This window comes from Topomyia yanbarensis, unplaced genomic scaffold, assembly GCF_030247195.1.
Source record: "Topomyia yanbarensis strain Yona2022 unplaced genomic scaffold, ASM3024719v1 HiC_scaffold_510, whole genome shotgun sequence".
NCBI lineage: Eukaryota > Metazoa > Arthropoda > Insecta > Diptera > Culicidae > Topomyia > Topomyia yanbarensis.
In genome coordinates this window covers 1-20,936 of record NW_026683726.1, presented here as the reverse complement: position 1 = coordinate 20,936, position 20,936 = coordinate 1, and the positions used below count along the sequence as shown (strand labels likewise).

The window sequence follows — 20,936 nt, the reverse complement described above, 5'->3', positions numbered from 1 at the left end:
TACGTCTGACTGGAAAAGTTTGTTTACGGCACTAAATCACTCACTTGATAACTTCTTAGGATTGCTTCAATGATGATACTATACAAACATCTGAAAGGTAATAAATTCCATTCTGGATGCAATTACCTCTTCATCGGATGACTACCGAGGCATTTGTCTGATCGAAGCAATCTTGAAGCATTCACATCACATCGAGCGAATATTTCGGCTAAAAATACTAATGTAGATATCTCTTGGTCTGCTTTCACCCTTCAACAGGTACTCTGAACATGTAGCAGAACTGTTTTTTCTTCAATCCGGTGGTACTATGATGGAATATCCTGTATGGAGAAAGAAACCTCACACACCAGCGTTTTTAAATTTTATGCGCACGTATAAGCTAGAACCATTATCATCCAACCTGGAAGAAGCAGGAGAAATACTTAAACAAGTAAGCTTTCCTCTTGGCAGTCGACAGGGTAGTCTTAAATTATATGCGAACTTTTGTTTTCAGCAATCAAATCGCTCGCTGTCGTTGTCGACAAGCGCAAGTGCATCCAATCTACCACAAGGAGCGGAAATCAAGATTCCCGGCGTGGGAGCAACCCCAGTAGCTGTGTCAACCCAACTACCAGCCGCGGTGGCTCAGCTGAGTCAACAGGGTAAGCAGGGCGTATAAATTTTATATTTAATGCTTTAGATTTTATTTGGTTTGAATTAATTCCTGAAAAAGATTATATTTTATTCAAACATGTCACATATCAGCGACATACATTTTTGGTTTGTGTTAAACAGCCCCAATAAGTTTATTTAGGGTTTTGTCATTGCGTTTATGTGTTTATCCTGTAAATATCAGCATATAACATTACATCAAAAAGATCACAATCATACGCATTTTCGTTGCAATTGGCCGCGTTTTTAACTTTTTTTAATTTCATAGCGATTCGATAAGAATAAGAAACTGATTTTACAAGATAAACATACCCATCCAACGATATGCGATTCGGCTAACAGTGATTTATCTTATTTGTGTTAATTGCATAAATCGGTTTGCGACTCCTGATTTTTGTAACAGAAATTGAACCCACACCGAACTAGTCAGTTGGGGGACAATTTTCTCCTCTTCTTCATTCCTTTATTCTCTTTACTCTTTTGGCATCTGTCTCTTCTTTTTCCCACTTGTATTTGTAGGTCACGTACCCGGCAGACCTCAAGGAGGTCGCCACGGGATGGTCTTTGGCCAGATTAGCGTACCGCCTGTGGTAGGAAGCTCCTCTGTACCTCTGGTGCCAGGTTCGCACCGTTCCATTCACCAAAAACACAACATAGAACGAGTTCTTAACTTAGCTTTCATTGGTTTTCTTCTGTTTTGCTCCTGCAAGCTTTTGATTGATTGATTTTTCGATTCTTTCTATCAGTATTGTGCTCTGAACTAAACGTGTTACCTTGACCTATGTGCTTCAAGGATGAATGTTGTGAGCGAATGAAACTATTTTATTGTATGATCAGCTTTATCCTCAGTTTTCATGCATATCGTTCATATAAGTCATGTCATTATTGTAGTTGGTATATAATTAAACTTATTATTTTTAAATTATTTTTCTTCGTCGGATAGTCATTTTAAAGTATTTTTATAGAAGTCAGATCGATAAATTTTAGGTCGGTTCTTTCATGTGACATTTTAGCTTATTGGCTTTTGTGAAAAGGTGTAGTTGCTCTTTGTCTGTGTTTATCGATCGATTTGCAACTCATTGTTTCTGTACTATTTCTAAAAGGATCTGATTTTGAATGATATTGGTTTGGTTACCTAATACTCTTGCGGAAATATTTCAAAATGCGTTCAAACGGAAAATTTGCATTTTGCTACTTTCTTATTAGCAGAAGTGAAATGACGATTTGGTTGTGAATTGGCTAATCGATTTCCAAATCTGATAGAACATTTCCGAATCAAATGTAAAATTCTGGGAAAATCTATTTCCCCTTTGTTCATTATATTTGTAATTTTTGGGTCTGGGTCAATTGGCATAAAAACATTTGGCGTAAGGTTATTTGGCATAACGGACATATGGCATAACGTTTATTTGGTATAATGGTCACTTGGCATAATTTTGAGAAGTGATTGCACTGAAGGTCGTTTGGCATAACGGACATTCGGCATAATTTATTTTATCTCCAGGATAATGACTGACTGATAAGACTGTACGACTGTACTGCTGATGAAGGTCTTTCCGTATAAAGATGTTTATGTTAAGGAAAACAGTAATTTAGCGTGGCGGTCGTTTTGCATAGATATCTGTGGTGATAAAGTTATTGAGTATATTATTTACTGTATGTATTATGTATTTTGATTGTATGTTGACAATAATGTTCATCGTTCGAAGGAAAGTTACTTGTGCAGTTATAAGCATCTGGCATGTAGCTCAAAGGTTTGAGTATAACGGCAACTACCTAAATATTTAAATGAATTTATTAAATGAGTGTTTAGCAATAATACTAAAACTGAACTTGAACCAAAATTAATTAACTTATTTTTCTTTACCAAATTATAAACATTTACGTCTAATGTGACTACGTCACATCGCTTCAAGTCTTGTGCTGCCCGATATCGCTATCGCTTCGTCGGACTTAAGCTAATTTATTGTCCCAATGTTTGAGTAAACCGGGCAAACGAGTGAATAACCAGTTTCCTAGCAAACTTATTTGGCATGCAGATCCAGATTCATAGAGCTGCTCATGTTTGAAGTAAGGAATCGACCGCTAATTTTGGGTAAACCGGGCAAACTAGTGTATCACTTGTTTACTTGCGAGAGCTATGCTGCCGTTCTACGCATAATTGTCCCATGTTGCTTTTTGGTCATTTTCACTTTTTTTAATCAAACAGTCCTTTTTGATGTATATTTTCAGAAACCACATCCAAATCATAAAGTTTGTTCGAAGACTTCGTGAAAAAATACCAAGTCTGTTTGTCCCATTGTTGATATTCTACGCATAATTGTCCCACTAACAAAAATCCCAAAAAAGTGCGCAATAAAAAAATAATTACGTAGCGTTTAGTTAAGAAGTACATTACGCTAGATGTCGGGCACTGAAAAAATTGATGGAAAAATACAGGATCATTAAAAAAGAGATGGCAGTGGCAATATTAATCACAGCAGTGAGAACAATCCTGTAAAGCTCTTCATTACTATCGTCGCTTGCATAACTACCCATGATCGCATAGTTGTCCCGTTTTCTATGGGATTTCCTATCTTTATGGGACTGATATGCGATCATGGGCAGATAACATGGCGAACGCATCTAGGATAATGAGCCTATTTTCGCAATGTTTCTATTATCACGCTACCCATTTGAAGCCGTTGGTTAGTTCAGCGTTTGCTATCTTTGTTCATCAAATTGGATCAAATGGTAGGGCGACAATTGGAGCACTCGATTGGAACTTTAGTTGCGATCAAACACTAGCATTTCATCGTTTTCAGGCCATTTGTGTTATTAGATTGGTTCTTAAGAACGAAGCAAAATTGTGAATGCCAAATTAATGCACTCCATCGAGTGTAGGCAGAGTAATTAATGAATATAATATATCTTGTGAGGTACCCTTCTAAATACAGTAAAAATAGGTACTTTACCCTATTTCCAATTTTGATGAAGCAACAAACTTCCGAGTTACAGAAAAACTCACGACATACAGTTTTGTAAAAAAATGAGTTATGAGCATCATTTACATAGATCGTTATGGGACTGATATGCGTAGAACTTTCTAGTTTACGCTCGATTTCTCGGCATAACAGTCCCACCTAACATTTTTTCTTAAAAACTAACGTTAATTGATCTCTATAATAAAAAACTGGACTGATTATATTGAAAACGATTGCCATGAACGTAATTTTAGACAATAAAGCTTTATTTGTTGCACCGTTTCTCTCCAGATTGCTAATACAATTTTCATCTTCAATCGCGTTTTGCTCAGTTGCCAGTTTTGTAACATGGGACAATTGGGCGTAGAACGGCAGTATGTGGTATATGAATTTCAATACCGCTCTGATTTGAAAAAAAGAATTAACCCTTATTTTTGAGTTAACCAGACAACGTTTGCTTGCGAAAAATATTTGGTATACAGATTTAAAGAACTGCTCATGTTTGAAAGAAGGAATCAACTTCTAAGTTTGAGAAAACCGGGCAAACGAGTTGATCACCAGTTTTCTTGCGAGGGCTGTACTGCCCATATATGCATGAGAGTTCCATATTGAAAAACAGCAAGCCGAGAAAAACGCTGTTCAAGATTTACATTTTTCATTGAGCTTTTGTGGATGGGACAACCATGTTTTGGTATTTTTTTCGATATTTTCTGAACAAACCTGGTAAACTGATTTGTGCATTATGATTCAGTGGTGATACAGAATACAATCTCATTTTCGACAAAAATCCATATGGGACTCTTATGCTTATATGGGCAGTGTATGGTATACAAATTCAAAGAACTGATCATTTTCGAAAGAAGGAATCAACTTTTGTTTCTGGCAAGCGGCTATTGATGTTAATGCCACGAACGAATGTTGTTCCAAAGACAACGGAGCAGGTGGTGCTCTCATCGGATAGCAATCGGGAAATCAAAGCAATGCCAATCAATACCCAGAGTCGGCGACGGGAATGATGCGGAATGCATTAATGATTATGACGAAGGTATGTTCAAAACTTTTTTCTGGGCATCCTTTTGAGATTTAACTGGCGGTGGTTTAGACGTTGGAGACGGTGGTGATAGAGCATGATGAAGATGGGCGCATTATGATTTTTGATTTTTAATGGTACTGATACGAGCAACAAGGTGCGATATGCAATTCTTTGTGTTGCGACGCCCTTTATGCGCAATTATATGGCAGTGAAACTAACGCTCATTCCCTCGCGCATCTGTCAAAATGGGACAGTTGATTATCGAATGCAAGAAGTGATATAGGACGAAACAAAGACGGCATAGAAAAATGCCGTAGTCCTCGGAATTGTTGGCGGAGCTAGTTGAGGGAACCGAAAGAACACTGAAATGTAATTTACCAAATAAACCCTTAATATGAATTTGTAAATTAATTAATAAAAATATTGCAGCTTTGAAGCCGCTGTATAGCAGGACTATCAAAACGGTGTTTCCTTCCAAAACTAGCCGCAACAAACTTCAAAGATTTCAAATCAGCTATGTTGAAATCTCAATCAAACGGGCTGTGGCCGACGACGGTGGATATTAGAAGCAGCCAATCATTATGGGATTCATCATTTAAAGGATCAAGCGAACGATTGCAAATTTTGGAGCAACGCTTACAAATGCTAGAAAAAGAACAGTTGCTACAAAATGAACAATGGGAAAAAGAACGCCGTGTGAGAGAACGAGAGTACGATCGTCAACTGGTTGAGATGGAACAAAAGTACGACCTCTTATCAGCCACGATCCAGGAGGATTACGAACGCAAGATTGCTGATATTCGGCAAAAATATGAGCGTAAATCAGTTGCTATGCAGTGCAAAGACGTGCCAAACCAGCCTAACGAACCCAAAACTATATCGAGATCGATCAAAAAATATTGCGGATGAAACGATCACCCGAGAGAAGGCAAAACCGTGTAACAATAAGGAACAGGCAAATGAAACACTTCAAATATTGTTAATCTCTGTACGGCATAGAAACCCGTCTCTGCGCTTTAGAGACAGCGCAAAACAGTTTGATCAATATTACTGTTTTTCAGCTGTTGTGCTTGTGGTAGTCGTAGACGAAATATGTTATTTTGTAAAGCATAAACTTTTATCTCGGTGGCAGCAAAAAATTCTGCTCACCGATAATGGGAAATCGTACCTAATAAGAATTTGGGACCCTGGATCTGAGTTTACAAGCTGTTTTATGAAAAATATCTGTGCTACTCGGGAGATGGATTAGTTCACGGGTGGGGGTATGTTGCGACGCCCTTTATGCGCAATTATATGGCAGTGAAACTAACGCTCATTCCCTCGCGCATCTGTCAAAATGGGACAGTTGATTATCGAATGCAAGAAGTGATATAGGACGAAACAAAGACGGCATAGAAAAATGCCGTAGTCCTCGGAATTGTTGGCGGAACTAGTTGAGGGAACCGAAAGAACACTGAAATGTAATTTACCAAATAAACCCTTAATATGAATTTGTAAATTAATTAATAAAAATATTGCAGCTTTGAAGCCGCTGTATAGCAGGACTATCAAAACGGTGTTTCCTTCCAAAACTAGCCGCAAAGATCGATTCACTATCCGACATTTTATGAACCGTACCAAAGCAACGAAGGTTGAGAGAATGGCTATAGAAGCATGCTTGCTTGTTGGACTCTAGTATTGTTATTTTCTATTTCTTTTGTTGGAATCGAAACAATAGAAAATGATCTTATAAGCAGCATGGATTTGAAATTATGTTTGAGTGAATGCGGTCATAATAATGATAACCTAAACAAAATATACGTCTACGGTGGGTCGCAGTTCTAGTGCGCTTCATTACATAATATCTAACAGAAACGTCAAACAGAGAAAATCGCGTGCAAAAATTTCTTTGCAACTTTCAAATTTTTTTAACAATTCAAGCACACAGAAGGCTATTAATTCTACTATCACCTCTGCATTTATTCATTGCAGGATCGTATAAGCGTATAAGCAGCATAACATGTTTTTCGCGAAGATAATAGAGAGATAATTGATAACTATTATTTTATTAAATTTTGCCGATCACTTTTGCTATTATGCTCTTTTACATATGTGGTCTTGGCAACTCCGGTTGTAGATGGCACACTTTACTGTGACGTTTAGAGAGACGGGCTTGTAGTTGTGATATATTTCGTGTGCTGTATTGCAACCGAGATTGTAGATATGAGGTTTGGCATTGGAAAAACATGCTAACTACAGTCGACTTGGAGAAACATCACAACGCAAAACATCATATCTACAAAATATTAGCAAAGCTTTGGTATACTATATGTGACATTTTGACTTAAGATTAAATTAACATATTAAGAGTTATTTTTCTCTATTATTTGTGGACGATAAAGAGTCAATACTTAGCTTTTATTTGGCATAATAAACTCAGTTTGTTTACATTTGTTAGATATTACGTTTTGAATAAACGGTATAGAAATATCTGCAAAAACTAGCACAAAAATTTCAAAAATGGAACTCAAAAGAACATATTTAAAACGGGGGTGGGCGTGGCGTAGTTGGTAAATCGATTGCCTTGTACGCAGCGCACTTGGGTTCGAGTCCCGACCCCGCACATAGGGATAGAAATTTTTCATGAAAGATTTTTCTAATCCGAAGAGGCGAATGACCTTAAGGTTAAAACCTCTAATCGAAATAAAAAACGTTTAAAAGAAGGCAAAATCAGTTACAAAATGAATTCACACGAAATAGAATCAATATCGGGTAATGGATAATAACACATTATTATTATTGCTTTGTGTAGCTTTAACTTTATGAGTTACTCACCTGATAAACTACGCATTCGTCTGTTATGCCAAATGACCTTCAGTGCGATCACTTAGCAAAATTATGCCAAATGACCATTATCCTGGAGATAAAATAAATTATGCCAAATGGCCATTATCCCAAATGAACTTCAGTGTGACCAATTCTCAAAATTATGCAAAATGGCCATTATGCCAAGTGGCTCGCTCCCGCAAAATTTTTACATATTTAAGTCGAAAAATCGAACAACGCATAAATGTAAAATTATTTTTTAAATATTTAGAAACTTCCGAGGTCCTGCAAGTCATCGATATTTAATAATGTTGGCTTAACACAGACCCATGCACACTTTCGTATTGTTATTCATACGATTTCAGAATTTCTGAATCAATATTGAAACTCGATTACTTCAGTAAATGTAGTTTGTCAATCGCATCAGGAATTTTTTTTACATGTTACACGGCGCTTCCTTTCTCATCCAGAGCGCTTGTGAAAGAAGATATCTTCTGCTATATCAACTTCTTGGTGCATGTGCAATGCTCGGTATTCAACCCTTCGAATTCGAAGAAATTGCAATTTGAATATCCAAACCATGCCATAATTTACGCGTAAATGGTAGAAAAAAGAAAAATGAGTTATCGATCAAATTTATTTGGATAGTTAATTCACTATTTCCATACTATAATAAATAGTGTTTTGGAATGAAATCCGGTTAGTGTTAATGCTTAACTGTATTGAAAATTGTACAAAAAGTTCTTTTATGCCAAACATGGATTAGTTCTTAATTGAAATAGCAAAATTTCCAAAGCGATAGTCAAATTCTTTATTTGTTTTCGATTAATGTCATTCTATTCTATATATTGTTGTTTTCCAACTCTGGATTTTGTTCTCATGATTACTTCTTTTCCCACAAGGCGGCACTCCAATTCTACCGGATCCGATTGGCATCGGAGCCAGCACAACCATTGAGCGGAAGAAACATCTTTCGGTTAGTAGTTCCGGCGGAGCAGCTGCATCGCCTATCCTTGGTATATCTATGTTGACCGGGGTCGCTGCTGCCGGGTCGAATGGGGCTTCAGCTTCCGGAAGTGGCAACAGCTCAGGAAATTCCAGCCATCAGCAGCACAATGGAACCTCATCAAACTCAGCGGCTGGAGGAGGTGGAGGTGGAGGCAACAGTGGTGGTGGGGGTGGTGGAAACGGGGGGAACGGACAAGATCAGTATACCAACAAGGCTAAACAGGAAGTATACGTAATGCAGCGGATACAGGAGCTCCAGAAGGAAGGTCTATGGAGCGAAAAGCGGTTACCGAAGGTGCAAGAGCCACAGCGGCCAAAGGCACACTGGGATTATCTGCTGGAAGAAATGGTCTGGTTAGCTGCCGATTTCGCCCAAGAACGAAAATGGAAGAAAGCAGCTGCGAAAAAGTGTGCACGAATGATTCAGAAACATTTTCAGGACAAAGCTATGGCTGCACAGCGTGCGGAAAAAGCACAAGAGCTTCAACTAAAGCGTATAGCCGCGTTTGTTGCCAAAGAAATAAAGATCTTCTGGGGTAATGTCGAAAAACTCGTTGAGTACAAACAGCAAACCAAGCTGGACGAAAAACGAAAGAAAGCTCTCGATCAGCAGCTCAGCTTTATTGTGGATCAGACTGAAAAATACTCTCAGCAGCTGGTAGAAGGCATGAACAAGACCCCAGCAGTGACGGATCGGAATACAAGCAAAGCGAACAGTCTAAACTCAAGTCGAATATCGTCACCACTGCCGAAGAATGCTTCCGACGATGAATTTCAACCGGATAGCGAAAATTCGGACGACGACGAAGAAACAATCGCGAAAGCAGAGGCGGAAGCAACTGGAACTAATGAAGAAGTTGCAGCTCTGCAGAAAGAATCAGAAATGGATCTCGATGATTTTTTGAAAAACCTTCCCAAGGATTATCTTGAAAATCGGGACAAAATTGTACTATCGGTAGGAACATCAAAATAGTGTGACGTTAGAAATATGACTAAACGGGTTGTCTTTACATTTCAGGAACCGGAGGAGAGTGGTAAAGAAAGTGAGGACAACGATAAAGACTTTTCCGCCGATGAAGATAGTGTTGACGACGAGGACACCATTATGGAACAGGAGAAGCAGGAAAAGAACGAAGATCACAAAAAAGAAATAGATGAACTAAATGTAAGTTTACCCGTCATAAGTTTTCTTTTCAACTCATCTTAATAATTGGGTTTAATCTTTCATCAGGCCGAAAATGAAATGAGTATAGAAGAGCTAATGGCAAAGTACAAACGTACACCGGATGAGAAAATGGAAGTAGATTCAGATGACACTGAAAGTGAATCGGAGAAAGACACGGAATCAACTTCCAGTGAACAGGATTCGAGTGACGAAGATCTTTCGTCGGATGTAGACATGGAAAAAGATGATCAGAGAGACAATGAAGATATTGGCTTGAAAAACCTGCTTGACGAAGAAATTGCTAGTAAAAGTCAAAGCGAAAAGGACGAAATGTTGAATGATGCGGCAGCAATTGCCGAGAGTATTCAGCCGAAAGGTAACACGCTCTCCTCAACTAGTGTCGTGACACCGATACCGTTTTTGTTGAAGCACACCCTTCGAGAATACCAGCACATCGGTCTGGACTGGCTGGTAACTATGCACGATCGTAAGTTGAACGGAATTCTGGCCGACGAAATGGGTTTGGGCAAAACAATCCAAACTATTTCTCTACTGGGTCATCTGGCTTGCATGAAGGGCAACTGGGGTCCGCATCTGATTATCGTACCCTCCTCAGTTATGTTGAATTGGGAAATGGAGTTCAAGAAATGGTGTCCGGGTTTCAAAATACTTACGTACTATGGCTCCCAAAAAGAGCGGAAGCTTAAAAGGACCGGTTGGACAAAAGTGAACGCATTCCATGTGTGTATAACCTCGTATAAGCTAGTGATTCAGGACCACCAAAGCTTCCGACGGAAAAAGTGGAAATATTTGATTCTAGATGAAGCGCAAAATATCAAAAATTTCAAGTCACAGCGATGGCAACTGCTGTTGAATTTTCAAACAGAACAGTAAGTATGATGAGTTAATCAATCAATTGCGTTGTTTATTTACCTAAGTGATGATAAAATTATCGAAATTGCTGATAAGCTTTGAGAGTCTGTTTTAGAATCTCGAAACTTTTCGTCAGATGACAATCGAGGCATTTGTCTGATTCCAAAATTTGAATCTAAAACTAAAGCTAATCTGTTGCAATAGTGTTAATCGAAAGGTATCTATTTTACCACCAGGCGTTTGCTGTTAACGGGAACACCGTTGCAGAACAACCTGATGGAGCTGTGGTCGCTGATGCATTTTCTGATGCCTCACGTGTTCCAGTCGCACCGGGAATTCAAGGAATGGTTCTCCAATCCCATGACCGGAATGATTGAAGGCAACTCGGAGTACAACGAGACGATAATCAAGCGCCTTCATAAGGTCTGTAACCTGTACGTAATGTAATATTATGATTATTTTTCCACGTTACAATGTTATGTTTTTTACTGTTGTGTTGAGTCTATTAAGAGGGAGAACGGTGATGTGGATGAGGGTCATGTGTTTTTACGAAGGAGTTTATTCCGGTTTGATACATTGTTGGTTGATCATTTGTTAGGGAAATTTGTAATGTGTGTACAGTTATTCTGCTAGCAAGGGTTTTTGAGATTTAATGTGCTTTTCATGGGCTGTAATAGATTCTATGGGTTTTAATGAGAGAAAAATAAATTCCATCGCGCAGATATTCTAACGAATAATTTTTATATGAACTCAGCGTCCTGACTCAGTTTACCAGTCAATAATATGTAGGGATAGGATATCTGCTACAAATGAAATAATATACGAATTGCTTTTCAGAAAGTGAAATCGAACTCAATCTTTCGTAACACATTTGAATGACCGTTTCTCAAATACATGAATACAACATCTAACGAATCCTCATTGTCGATTATGTGCCATCTTACTTAAACTAACTCGAAAAGTTCTTGAAATATATGTTTTTAAAAGAAAAAGGCGTATTAGCATTAGTCAGCCCATATTAATCCATTGTTTTGTGTTGGGGTATAATGGATAATAATCATAATGTTGAGTAGATCAAACCTTCGTTCAATATTCACCAAAACCAATTCTTACATATTGTAGGTATTACGGCCATTCCTGTTGCGCCGGTTGAAATCCGAGGTAGAAAAACAAATGCCAAAGAAGTACGAACATATCGTCATGTGTCGGCTGTCCAAGCGACAGCGATTTCTTTATGACGACTTTATGAGTCGTGCAAAGTGAGTATTTCTATTGTAATTCCGTCAATCTCTTTTGTCAATATGAACACACTATCTAAGCAAAAATTTCTCTTTCAGAACAAAAGAAACCCTCGCATCCGGTAATTTGTTAAGCGTGATCAATGTGTTGATGCAGCTGCGAAAAGTATGCAACCATCCTAACATGTTCGAGGAACGTCCCACGATTTCCCCATTTCGAATGGAAGGAATTAGCTTCCGGACAGCTTCGCTTGTTTACAATATGCTCAACTATGACCCTTTTACCGTAGGTTTTAGGTAATATCTCTGTCGGGCCAATAAATAAATTTTACTTTTCCATTGCAGCAAATTGATTTGTCTTCCCTAAACTTAGTGTTACTGAGGCTGGAACTAGTGTTGTCCGCTTATGTGGCACATCGTGCGCAAAGGCTATGCTTGTCGAAGCGGCTTATAGAGGAAATCGATAGCACCCCAGAGCTTCCACCGCGCTGTCCAACGGGAAGACTGAAATTGCACGTCCGAGTGCCTAATCAAACGGTACAGGAAACTATCAGTAGCAGCACTGGCGTGAGAGTTGGCACCAGTCCAGCAATGAAGACTGAAGGAACGCGCTTTGTTCCGATTGTAAATTCGTCACTAGTAGATAGGAAACCCTTGATCGAAGAAATCAGTTCGCAACCAGTGGCAGCGACAACGATTCAGTTAGACGATTCTCAGTCGTCGAATGTTAATTTACGAAAACGATGTGATATGACTAGTGGTAGTAATATTAGTAGTAATAGTAATAACAGTAGTAATACTACGAGTAACCGAGTTGGTGCTGGGCACGTTGCACAAATAGTGCACACAACCGCTGGTAGGCAAATCATTTTAACAACCAATACTAGTGGGCAAGTATCGGGTACTACGGGCACTACGCTACTGACGGCTAGCGGACAGCGTTTGACACTTGTGAATCGATCAGGTGTGTCGAGTCACATCACTAGGTTACCTACCGTCCCCAGACAATTGCCAGTGCAACCAAACACACAGAATGCAGCTACAGTAGCAATCCCAATATCTTCGACGCTGGCGACTTCCATTGTGCAACAACTCAAGCACCATTCCTATTCGTCTACTGCCAATTTAACTCCGGAGGAGCTGGAACGGAAAGTTCGCACTGAATTCTACCTAGCTAGCGTAGAAGAATCTCGTAAAGAACGAAGAGGTCAAATTTTGGAACTGCTCGGTGGATGGAATCAGAAGCGCTGTGATTCTGCACCTATATATGGGGAAGATTTGCGTGAATCTGTTAGCAGAATTTGCGGTGAAAGCTTTACGGATGTTAGTTCGGTTCCCATAACTTCTATCGGCAGCTATTACTGCGCGGAAGCACTTCAAAATCCAAGCTGGAGCCTATCGTTTGCCATCAAGACTATTCAGCAACGAACTGAAAACTTTCGTTCGTTGTTGAATAACTTCGTCATTTACGTACCTGCTGTTTGTGCCCCGGCACCTAGTCTCCATATATCGCACCCACATCCTTCTCGTTATAACGAGGAAAGAGAAACAGACGAAGAGATTCAGTTGACACTCAAATCCACCCTGAGGATGCTTCATCCGATTATCTCGGCGATGAGTACGCAGGTGAGTACATACGTTCCTAATCGATTGGCTCTAAAAAATCAGTCGTTAAAAAGAAATCCACTTTAGATGACTTTTGCATTAGAGCTAGATTAAACTGTTATGCATTGAACATCCAGCGGATTCTCGTGCCAATCGTGGGAAGCCTCTAGAACCTTGCAACATTGAAATACATTGGCATTATTAATGTGGCTACAGCATGCTGTGCAGTGCGGTTAGCCTTTGTCATGGTGCTACAAAAATGCACTCGCATCTCAAACAAGTGCCTCTAATTGACATGGTGATAAATCAATTCATTCTTTTATTTCAGTTTCCCGATCCTCGCCTGATCCAATATGACTGTGGTAAGCTGCAAACCTTGGACCGATTGCTGAAACAGCTCAAATCGGGCGGTCATCGAGTTTTGATTTTTACTCAAATGACTCGGATGTTAGACGTACTGGAGGCGTTCCTAAATTATCATGGTCATATTTATCTGCGTTTGGACGGTACGACCAAAGTTGAACAGAGACAGCTTTTGATGGAACGATTCAATGGTGATAAGCGTATGTTTGTGTTTATTCTTTCCACTCGATCCGGCGGAGTTGGTATCAATCTGACCGGTGCGGATACTGTGATATTTTACGATTCTGACTGGAATCCTACCATGGATGCACAAGCACAAGATCGGTGTCATCGGATCGGACAGACAAGAGATGTCCACATATACCGTCTGGTCAGTGAGAAGACCATCGAGGAGAACATCCTTAAGAAGGCCAACCAGAAGCGTATGCTCGGTGATTTGGCAATAGAGGGTGGTAATTTTACTACTGCCTATTTCAAAAGTACCACCATCCAGGATCTTTTTGCGGTTGACAATGTTGAGGAAGATGCGTCCGCACGGCTAGCTGAAGTTATCGAGCGAGAAAAAGAGCGCAAAGAACGTCTTCAACAGAGTTTAGCTGTTGCTAGTACCTCGGCTAGCAATAATAGCGCTGCTGGATCCGCCTCAAGTGCTCCACTGGAAGAAACCAAGTCGGCTATTAATGTATTCGAATCTGCGCTTGCTGCAGCTGAAGACGACCAAGACGTACAAGCTGCCAAGTTTGCCAAAGCGGAGGCATCCGCAGATTTGGAAGAATTCGATGAAAATATCCCGATAGATCAAGAACCGCGCGAGCGAGAACCAGAAATGAGCAAGGCCGAGAAGGAGGTTCAAAATCTTATTAGTCAGGTGCGTATTCTCATTTGTACTCTTATTACTCCTCATTTCAACAATGTTAAGCAGATCAACTCCAAGAATAACAGCTTTTTGCTCCTTCCATGAGCGGAAACAATTATCAGCTTGGGAATAATATTTTCGACGATCCAGACCGCTTTCCGTTTACCTTCGGTATAACTGAATGCTATCAAAGTTCTCGCACATTGCGTAGTTTATGGAATCATTAATAATGACAAATACTCTTACGTCACGTTATCATTAAAAAATGAACCGAAGCTAAAATACACACTCATCCATTGTTGTATAACAACAACTGGGAGCGCACCATTTGGCATATTACACGTTCAGCATAACGGACATTTGGCATAATTTTGAGAGGTGATCATTCTGCAGGTTATTTAGCTGACGAATAATTGGCATAAATATTTTTAACTTCTGAAAAACGGTCAATCGGCATAATTTTGCTAAATGCTCACTGAAGGTCATATGGCAAAACAGACGAATGTGTGGTTATCAGCGAATAACCCATAAATTTATAGCTGCACTAAGCAATAATAATAGTGTGTTGTTTTCCATTACCTGATATTGGTGATTTTCCGAGTGAATTCATTTTGTAACTAATTCGACGTCAACATTTCATAAGGCATTATATACAATATGCTCATGTTGAGAAAATGGCGTCTGAAAAATTACCTCGTACTTTATATTCCTATTTATGAACAGGAGCTTGATATAAGGACCAAACAAGTCAATGCCGCGTTAAACTAAATATTTTTTCCGAATAACATACCAGATTCATTAAAAAAAAGTTTTTTTGAACGATTTTTGTAGATAAATGTTTTGGTCCCTTTTGAAACATCGCACTGGTTTTGTGCCCTCTCCCATAATCCCTTTCCGGCGAGACGTTAGCTTATAGTGCGTGCGGGTGAGCCCTTTTGTTTACGGCAAATGATTATGTGACGTTTATTTTGATCCCTTTCTTGGTGCTGCGATTAGAGGTGTGCGCCGCGCCGCCGATTTCAGGTAAAGGTCGGTGGCGCGCCGGCGTCACGCCGATGTGCTTACTATTTTTACATGCGATCGTCGGAGCGGCGCGGCGGCGGCAGCGTGGCGCACACCTCTAGATGCGATGTTTTTGTTCCCTTTTCAAGTATAGTCTTTTTCATTAAGAAAAGGGCCCATAAACATTTTTTTTCCGTTTTGTTGTTTGGTGTATATGAACCGTTAATTTTTGAGGGGAAGTGAAAGGGAACATAAGCAAAACAAGTTATTTTGCTTATGTGCCTTTTCGATAATCCATTATTTCGACAACAACCAGGCTTCAGAATCGGCTTGTTCAAGGTATGTATAAAGCTTTGTTAGTGTCCATTTGAAGTAAGTATTAACCGGAATTGTTTACGTTTTGTTTATCGGCCCATTTGAAATGTTCTCGTCGAATTTTGCCTAGTTATGAATACGAACAGTTCTTATGCGTTTCATTTTTGAAATTCTTATTTTTGCAGTTATGGATTGTTTGTCTATGTCTTAAGTTGTAGTATAATGTAGATTTTGCAAGTTTTTGTTGATGCAGTGCACTAGAACTGCAATGTATATTTCGTTTTGGTTATCATTACTATGATCACCAGTGGGTTTTAGCGTTCCATGCAGCGTTTCAATGACTAAAATTATCCCTAATTCTTCTAATTCTTCTTTATGTCATGAGCTGTTCTTTCATATTATATGCTGTTCGACCTGACTATAGTTAACTTTATCCTTTGTGGATTGTGATTGGATGTCGTTTTCCCGAATTACTCAAAAATAGGGGCTATGACATAGTTGAAGCGATAGCGATGTAGTACTGTACGCGATCTTAAGCGATGTGGCTTTGCCACGTTAGGTGTAAATGTTATTTATTAATTTGTAAAGAAGCATAAACTAATGAATTTTGGACCTTCAGCAATAGCAAAGCTCAAAATAATGCCAAATGACCTTACTTCACGTACAGTCTAAAATTATGTATGTTTCCCTGTAGATAAAAAATCGCAAATGACCTCCAGTGTGATCTCTTCTCAAAATTGGGAGTACGTCGTTTGGCATAAGTTCGTTTGGCATAAGCTCATTTGGCATAAGTTCATTTGGCATAATGTTCATTTGGCATAATGTTCATTTGGCATAATGTTCATTTGGCATAACAGTAGGTGACACATACGTTCGTTTGGCACCACATCGCTTTAAACCCGGTGCTGTCCGACATCGCTCCGCTCCGTCGGACTTGCACTAGTTGATAGTCCCTATGTTTTAGTAACTCCGGGCAACTAGTGGATCACAGGTTTGCTCGCGAGGGGCCGCCGATGCACCATCGGAACCCGGCGGATCCCGCTTCGGATCCTTAGTCTCAGTTATGCGACGATGCCAAGGGTTAATTGGTATATAGGATCAAATAACTGCTCATATTTGAAAGAAGAATCAACCCTTATGTTTAAGTAATCCGGGCAAACGAGTAAATCAACACTTTGCTAGCGAACTTATTAAACATGCAGATTAAAAGAGCTGCTCATTTTTGAAAGAAGGAGTCAACCCTTAATTTTGGGTAAACCGGGCAAACGAGTATATCACCAGTTTACTTGCAAGGGCCATTTGGTATGCAAATTTAAAGAACAGCTCATGACTGAAAGAAGAAATCAACCCTTATGTTTTTGACAACTATACACATATATATTTGCCAGAAACAAGGATTGATTCCTTCTTTAAGACATGAGCAGTTCTTTGAATTTGTATACCAAATAGCGCTCGCAAGTAAACTGGTGATCCACTTGTTTGTTCAAACTTAGGGGTTGATTTCTTCTTTCAATCATGAGCAGTTCTTTGAATCAATATACCAAATAGCCCTTGGAAATATCGCATAACCGAGACCAAGGGGTCGAAGCGGCTACCCCTCACCAGCAACCCACTCGTTTGCCCGGGTTACTCAAACATAGAGGCTATCAACTAGTTTAACTACCATACTTAAAGCGATGTGGCGTAGCCTTATTAGGCGTCAACATTAAATAACAGATTTCAATGTATATTTCAAATTATGCAAAACGACCATTATGCCAAACGACCATTATGCCAAATGACCAGTATGCCAAATAAACATTATGCCAAACGAAAGCATGTGTCATCTGCTGTTATGCCAAATGAACTTATGCCAAACGAACTTATGCCAAACGACGTGCTCCCCTCAAAATTATACCATACGTGTTCGTTGTGCCAAATGACCCTCACTTTACGCAAAATTAGAAATTATACCAAATGACCGTTATGTCAAATGATCTTCACTGTGATTAATTCTCAAAATTATGCCAAATAATCATTATACCAATTAATCGTTCTGCCAAATGACCTTATGCCAAATGACCCACACCCTCAAAAACTATATAATTAATGTTATTCTTCTCTTGCAGCTAAGTCCCATCGAAAGGTACGCTATGCGTTTCGTGGAAGACACGGAAGGTACTTGGACTGCCATTCGGTTAAAGGCTGTCGAGGCGGAGATAGAGCAGCAGAAGCGCGACTGGGAAGCCAACCGGTTGGCACAACAGAAACGAGAAGAGGAAGCAGCTCGCCAACAGGAAGCCGAAGAGAACGATTTACTGACGTTCTCTCGCGAGGATGCCCAGAATCAGGTTAATAAATCTAGCTCTAAATTTAATTCTAGCTTGACTGGAGGTAAACTGAACAATAATAATGTTAGTCGAGAGGGCAAAAAAATTATCCACCGAAGGGTTGCACTGGTAAAAAATTCTCACAAAGGTTTATTGGGTAAACGGAAGGAATCGGTCAAAGAGGTGAATGAAAGGGGAAACTGTAGGGCCAGGAGCAAATCAGTCCCACCTTCTATGGCTAGTAAAAAAGCTAGGAGATTAGCAATTTCGAAGCAAAGCGAACAATCAGTGAATTCCGTACTCAGAAAAAGAAGGGAAAGTGCACATAACAATAATGTTAAGTCAGTAGATGCTCCCAAGAAACGGTTGAAGAAAAGTCCAGGAAAGCGAAATGCTAGCTATAACGAACATAAGGACAGGAGAACTGGCGATTCTGAGTCATTGAAAAATGACGAAACAGTGAAAGAGGCTAAGTGTAATGAAGAATTTGATAGTGAATGTAGCTTGGATGTAATGATCGATTCGAATGATGCGCCGGACTCGGATTCAAACCAGATGAATAATTATTATTCATCTCAGGACGATGAATCCGGCAGTCAAAGTCAAGACGACGTTGATCACAAAATAGCGAACAAATCAGCTTCTTATGTGAAGTTGTCTGAAAGCGGTACAGGCGAAGATACGGCCAGCACGCCACGCACGAGATCTCGTGGTTCGGTTAAGATCAATCTATGGACTTTAGATGACAGCCCCATCCTTCCAGCTATCAAAAGGCCTAGAACAGCAGATAATTCTAGGAGTAGGAAAAATACATCGTCAGAGCATCATACGCACAGTAATGAAATCCATTCACAAGAAAATTCTTCAGTTTTGCTTAATGAAACAACAAAAACGATCGAAGACAGTGCAAATGACGTGGATGAGAGCACAAACCCAGCGAACGACACAGTCGATATTAGTGACAGTGTAGAAACAAATGTGTGCGACACTATCAAAGAACTGAAAATTATTGTCACCGATGTGAAACAAATGAAGCATGCTAAAGTGTTGGATGGATTTTCAACAGCACATCGAACACCTTCGCCAAAATCTAGGAAGATGAAAAGGCCCTGTCCAAAGTCGGCTAATAATCGCACACTAGATAGTTGGGTATCTAAGACGTTGAGAACAAGTACCACAACCAGCGAGAATCTGATTCCAACAACAAATGATAAAGCCTCTTTGCAGAGCGGGCGAACGACACGTGCGTCGGCTAAAGTAGAAGGGATTGGACCTATTGAGAATGGCGAAGTGTGAATTTGACAGCTTTGTTAGTCAGTTTGTATATATGAGAGAGTAACAAAAACACAGCTAAAGTGAGTGTATGGCGAAGAAAGAACGTAAAACTCTGACAAAAAATCAAGTTCTAGCCGTACAGTTGCCGAATGTAGGGAAAGTTCATGGTGGGAAGACTTGTCGTTTTGTGATAAGTCTAGCTATTATCAAAAATGTACATTCATATATAGTGTGTAAATACCAGCGCCATTTTTTTGCTGAGCATATTATGTACTTTTATTTCCTACTGTTTTGTTTTCAGTTTTATTTATTTGATTCGCAATTACTTTGCCAAGTAGTTGTAAGCACAGACAGCCAGACGTGTTATTTTCGTCTGTAGGGGAACGAAAACAAAAATAAATTCGTTTGTTGAATGAAATAAATCGACTCTGCTTGTATTATTATGGCTGGGAAATATCGATTTATGCATTGCAGTGAAAGTATCATTCGTTCTTCGAACGTGATTGAGTCCAATGAAAAAAAAACTAGAAGAAACTATTTCTGTGAAAAAATAGGAGATAACAAATTAACTAGCAAAAAATATCAGGCCGATTGAAGAATGGAAGTCTAGGTTAATCTATAGAAGATTACGCTGATCCCAATAGAACCTTAAAATCCTCTTGAATATAAAATCGCGCTAGATGACGTTGACTGTGACAACAAATGAACTATTAAAATTGATAGAATAAACAATTCCTTGCTGAAAAATATGAGTTGATTTTGTTGCCATTTTTTTCTTCTCGAAACTGTTAGTCATGCATCACAAACGCGGCTTAAATTTACTATCCCTGGCAAATCATCTGTGGAAAGGTCTGTATTTCGGTGTTTTGGTGTCATTCAAAGAAAAGCAATTTAAAATAAAAAAAAATAGAGTGCGATGCGAAACAACACGATATCCAAATCTGTCAACGCAAAACTATGAAAAGATTCGATCTGTTTAGAGAAAAAGAGAAATAGACACTTGCTGCTGTATGTAGAGTGTTAAATAATAACAATCGTACTCGCTGGAACTAAGCTAGAACCAATCCAGCGCTGGGTTTGGCAATGGCAGAGGTTGATGTTCATTTAATTGTTACGAAATAGACTTCCAAATAATTATATAAGGTAACGTCTTTTCTTGTTGGCACCAAAATCTTCCAAACCTTTTCTCTTCCATTGATAGAAATAACATACAGCCTTGCCATTCCAAACTGCCTCGGATATAAATTAAAGCTGCAGGATGAAGAAGTTCGCAGTTACGAGTTTGAAAAATAACAGCTCTAAAAACCAGCAAGGCGATAATTTATTTTGTTAATTTTTCTGTTCTCGATGCCCATTCGATACTGTCGTTCCCACCTAAACTGTAAAACGAATGGGCATCAGACGAGCTTTGATGAAAATGTTTCGAAAGCATATTGCGCTGTCAAAAATTAACAAAATAATTATCAAAGTCTCTT

At 39.2% G+C, this 20,936-nt stretch overlaps 1 protein-coding gene across 1 annotated transcript; it reads left to right on the top strand.

Annotated features, from left to right (window-relative positions):
• The first annotated feature begins 241 nt into the window (after positions 1-241).
• On the top strand, positions 242-20,350 carry LOC131695755 (helicase domino). Its single transcript, XM_058984271.1, has 11 exons — positions 242-430; positions 494-641; positions 8,355-9,415; positions 9,479-9,625; positions 9,692-10,515; positions 10,735-10,921; positions 11,621-11,757; positions 11,836-12,022; positions 12,082-13,362; positions 13,670-14,572; positions 17,986-20,350. Exons 1-11 carry the CDS (start codon positions 308-310, stop codon positions 19,480-19,482), a joined length of 6,495 nt encoding a protein of 2,164 aa, XP_058840254.1. The 5' UTR covers positions 242-307; the 3' UTR covers positions 19,483-20,350.
• The last annotated feature ends 586 nt before the right edge of the window (positions 20,351-20,936 follow it).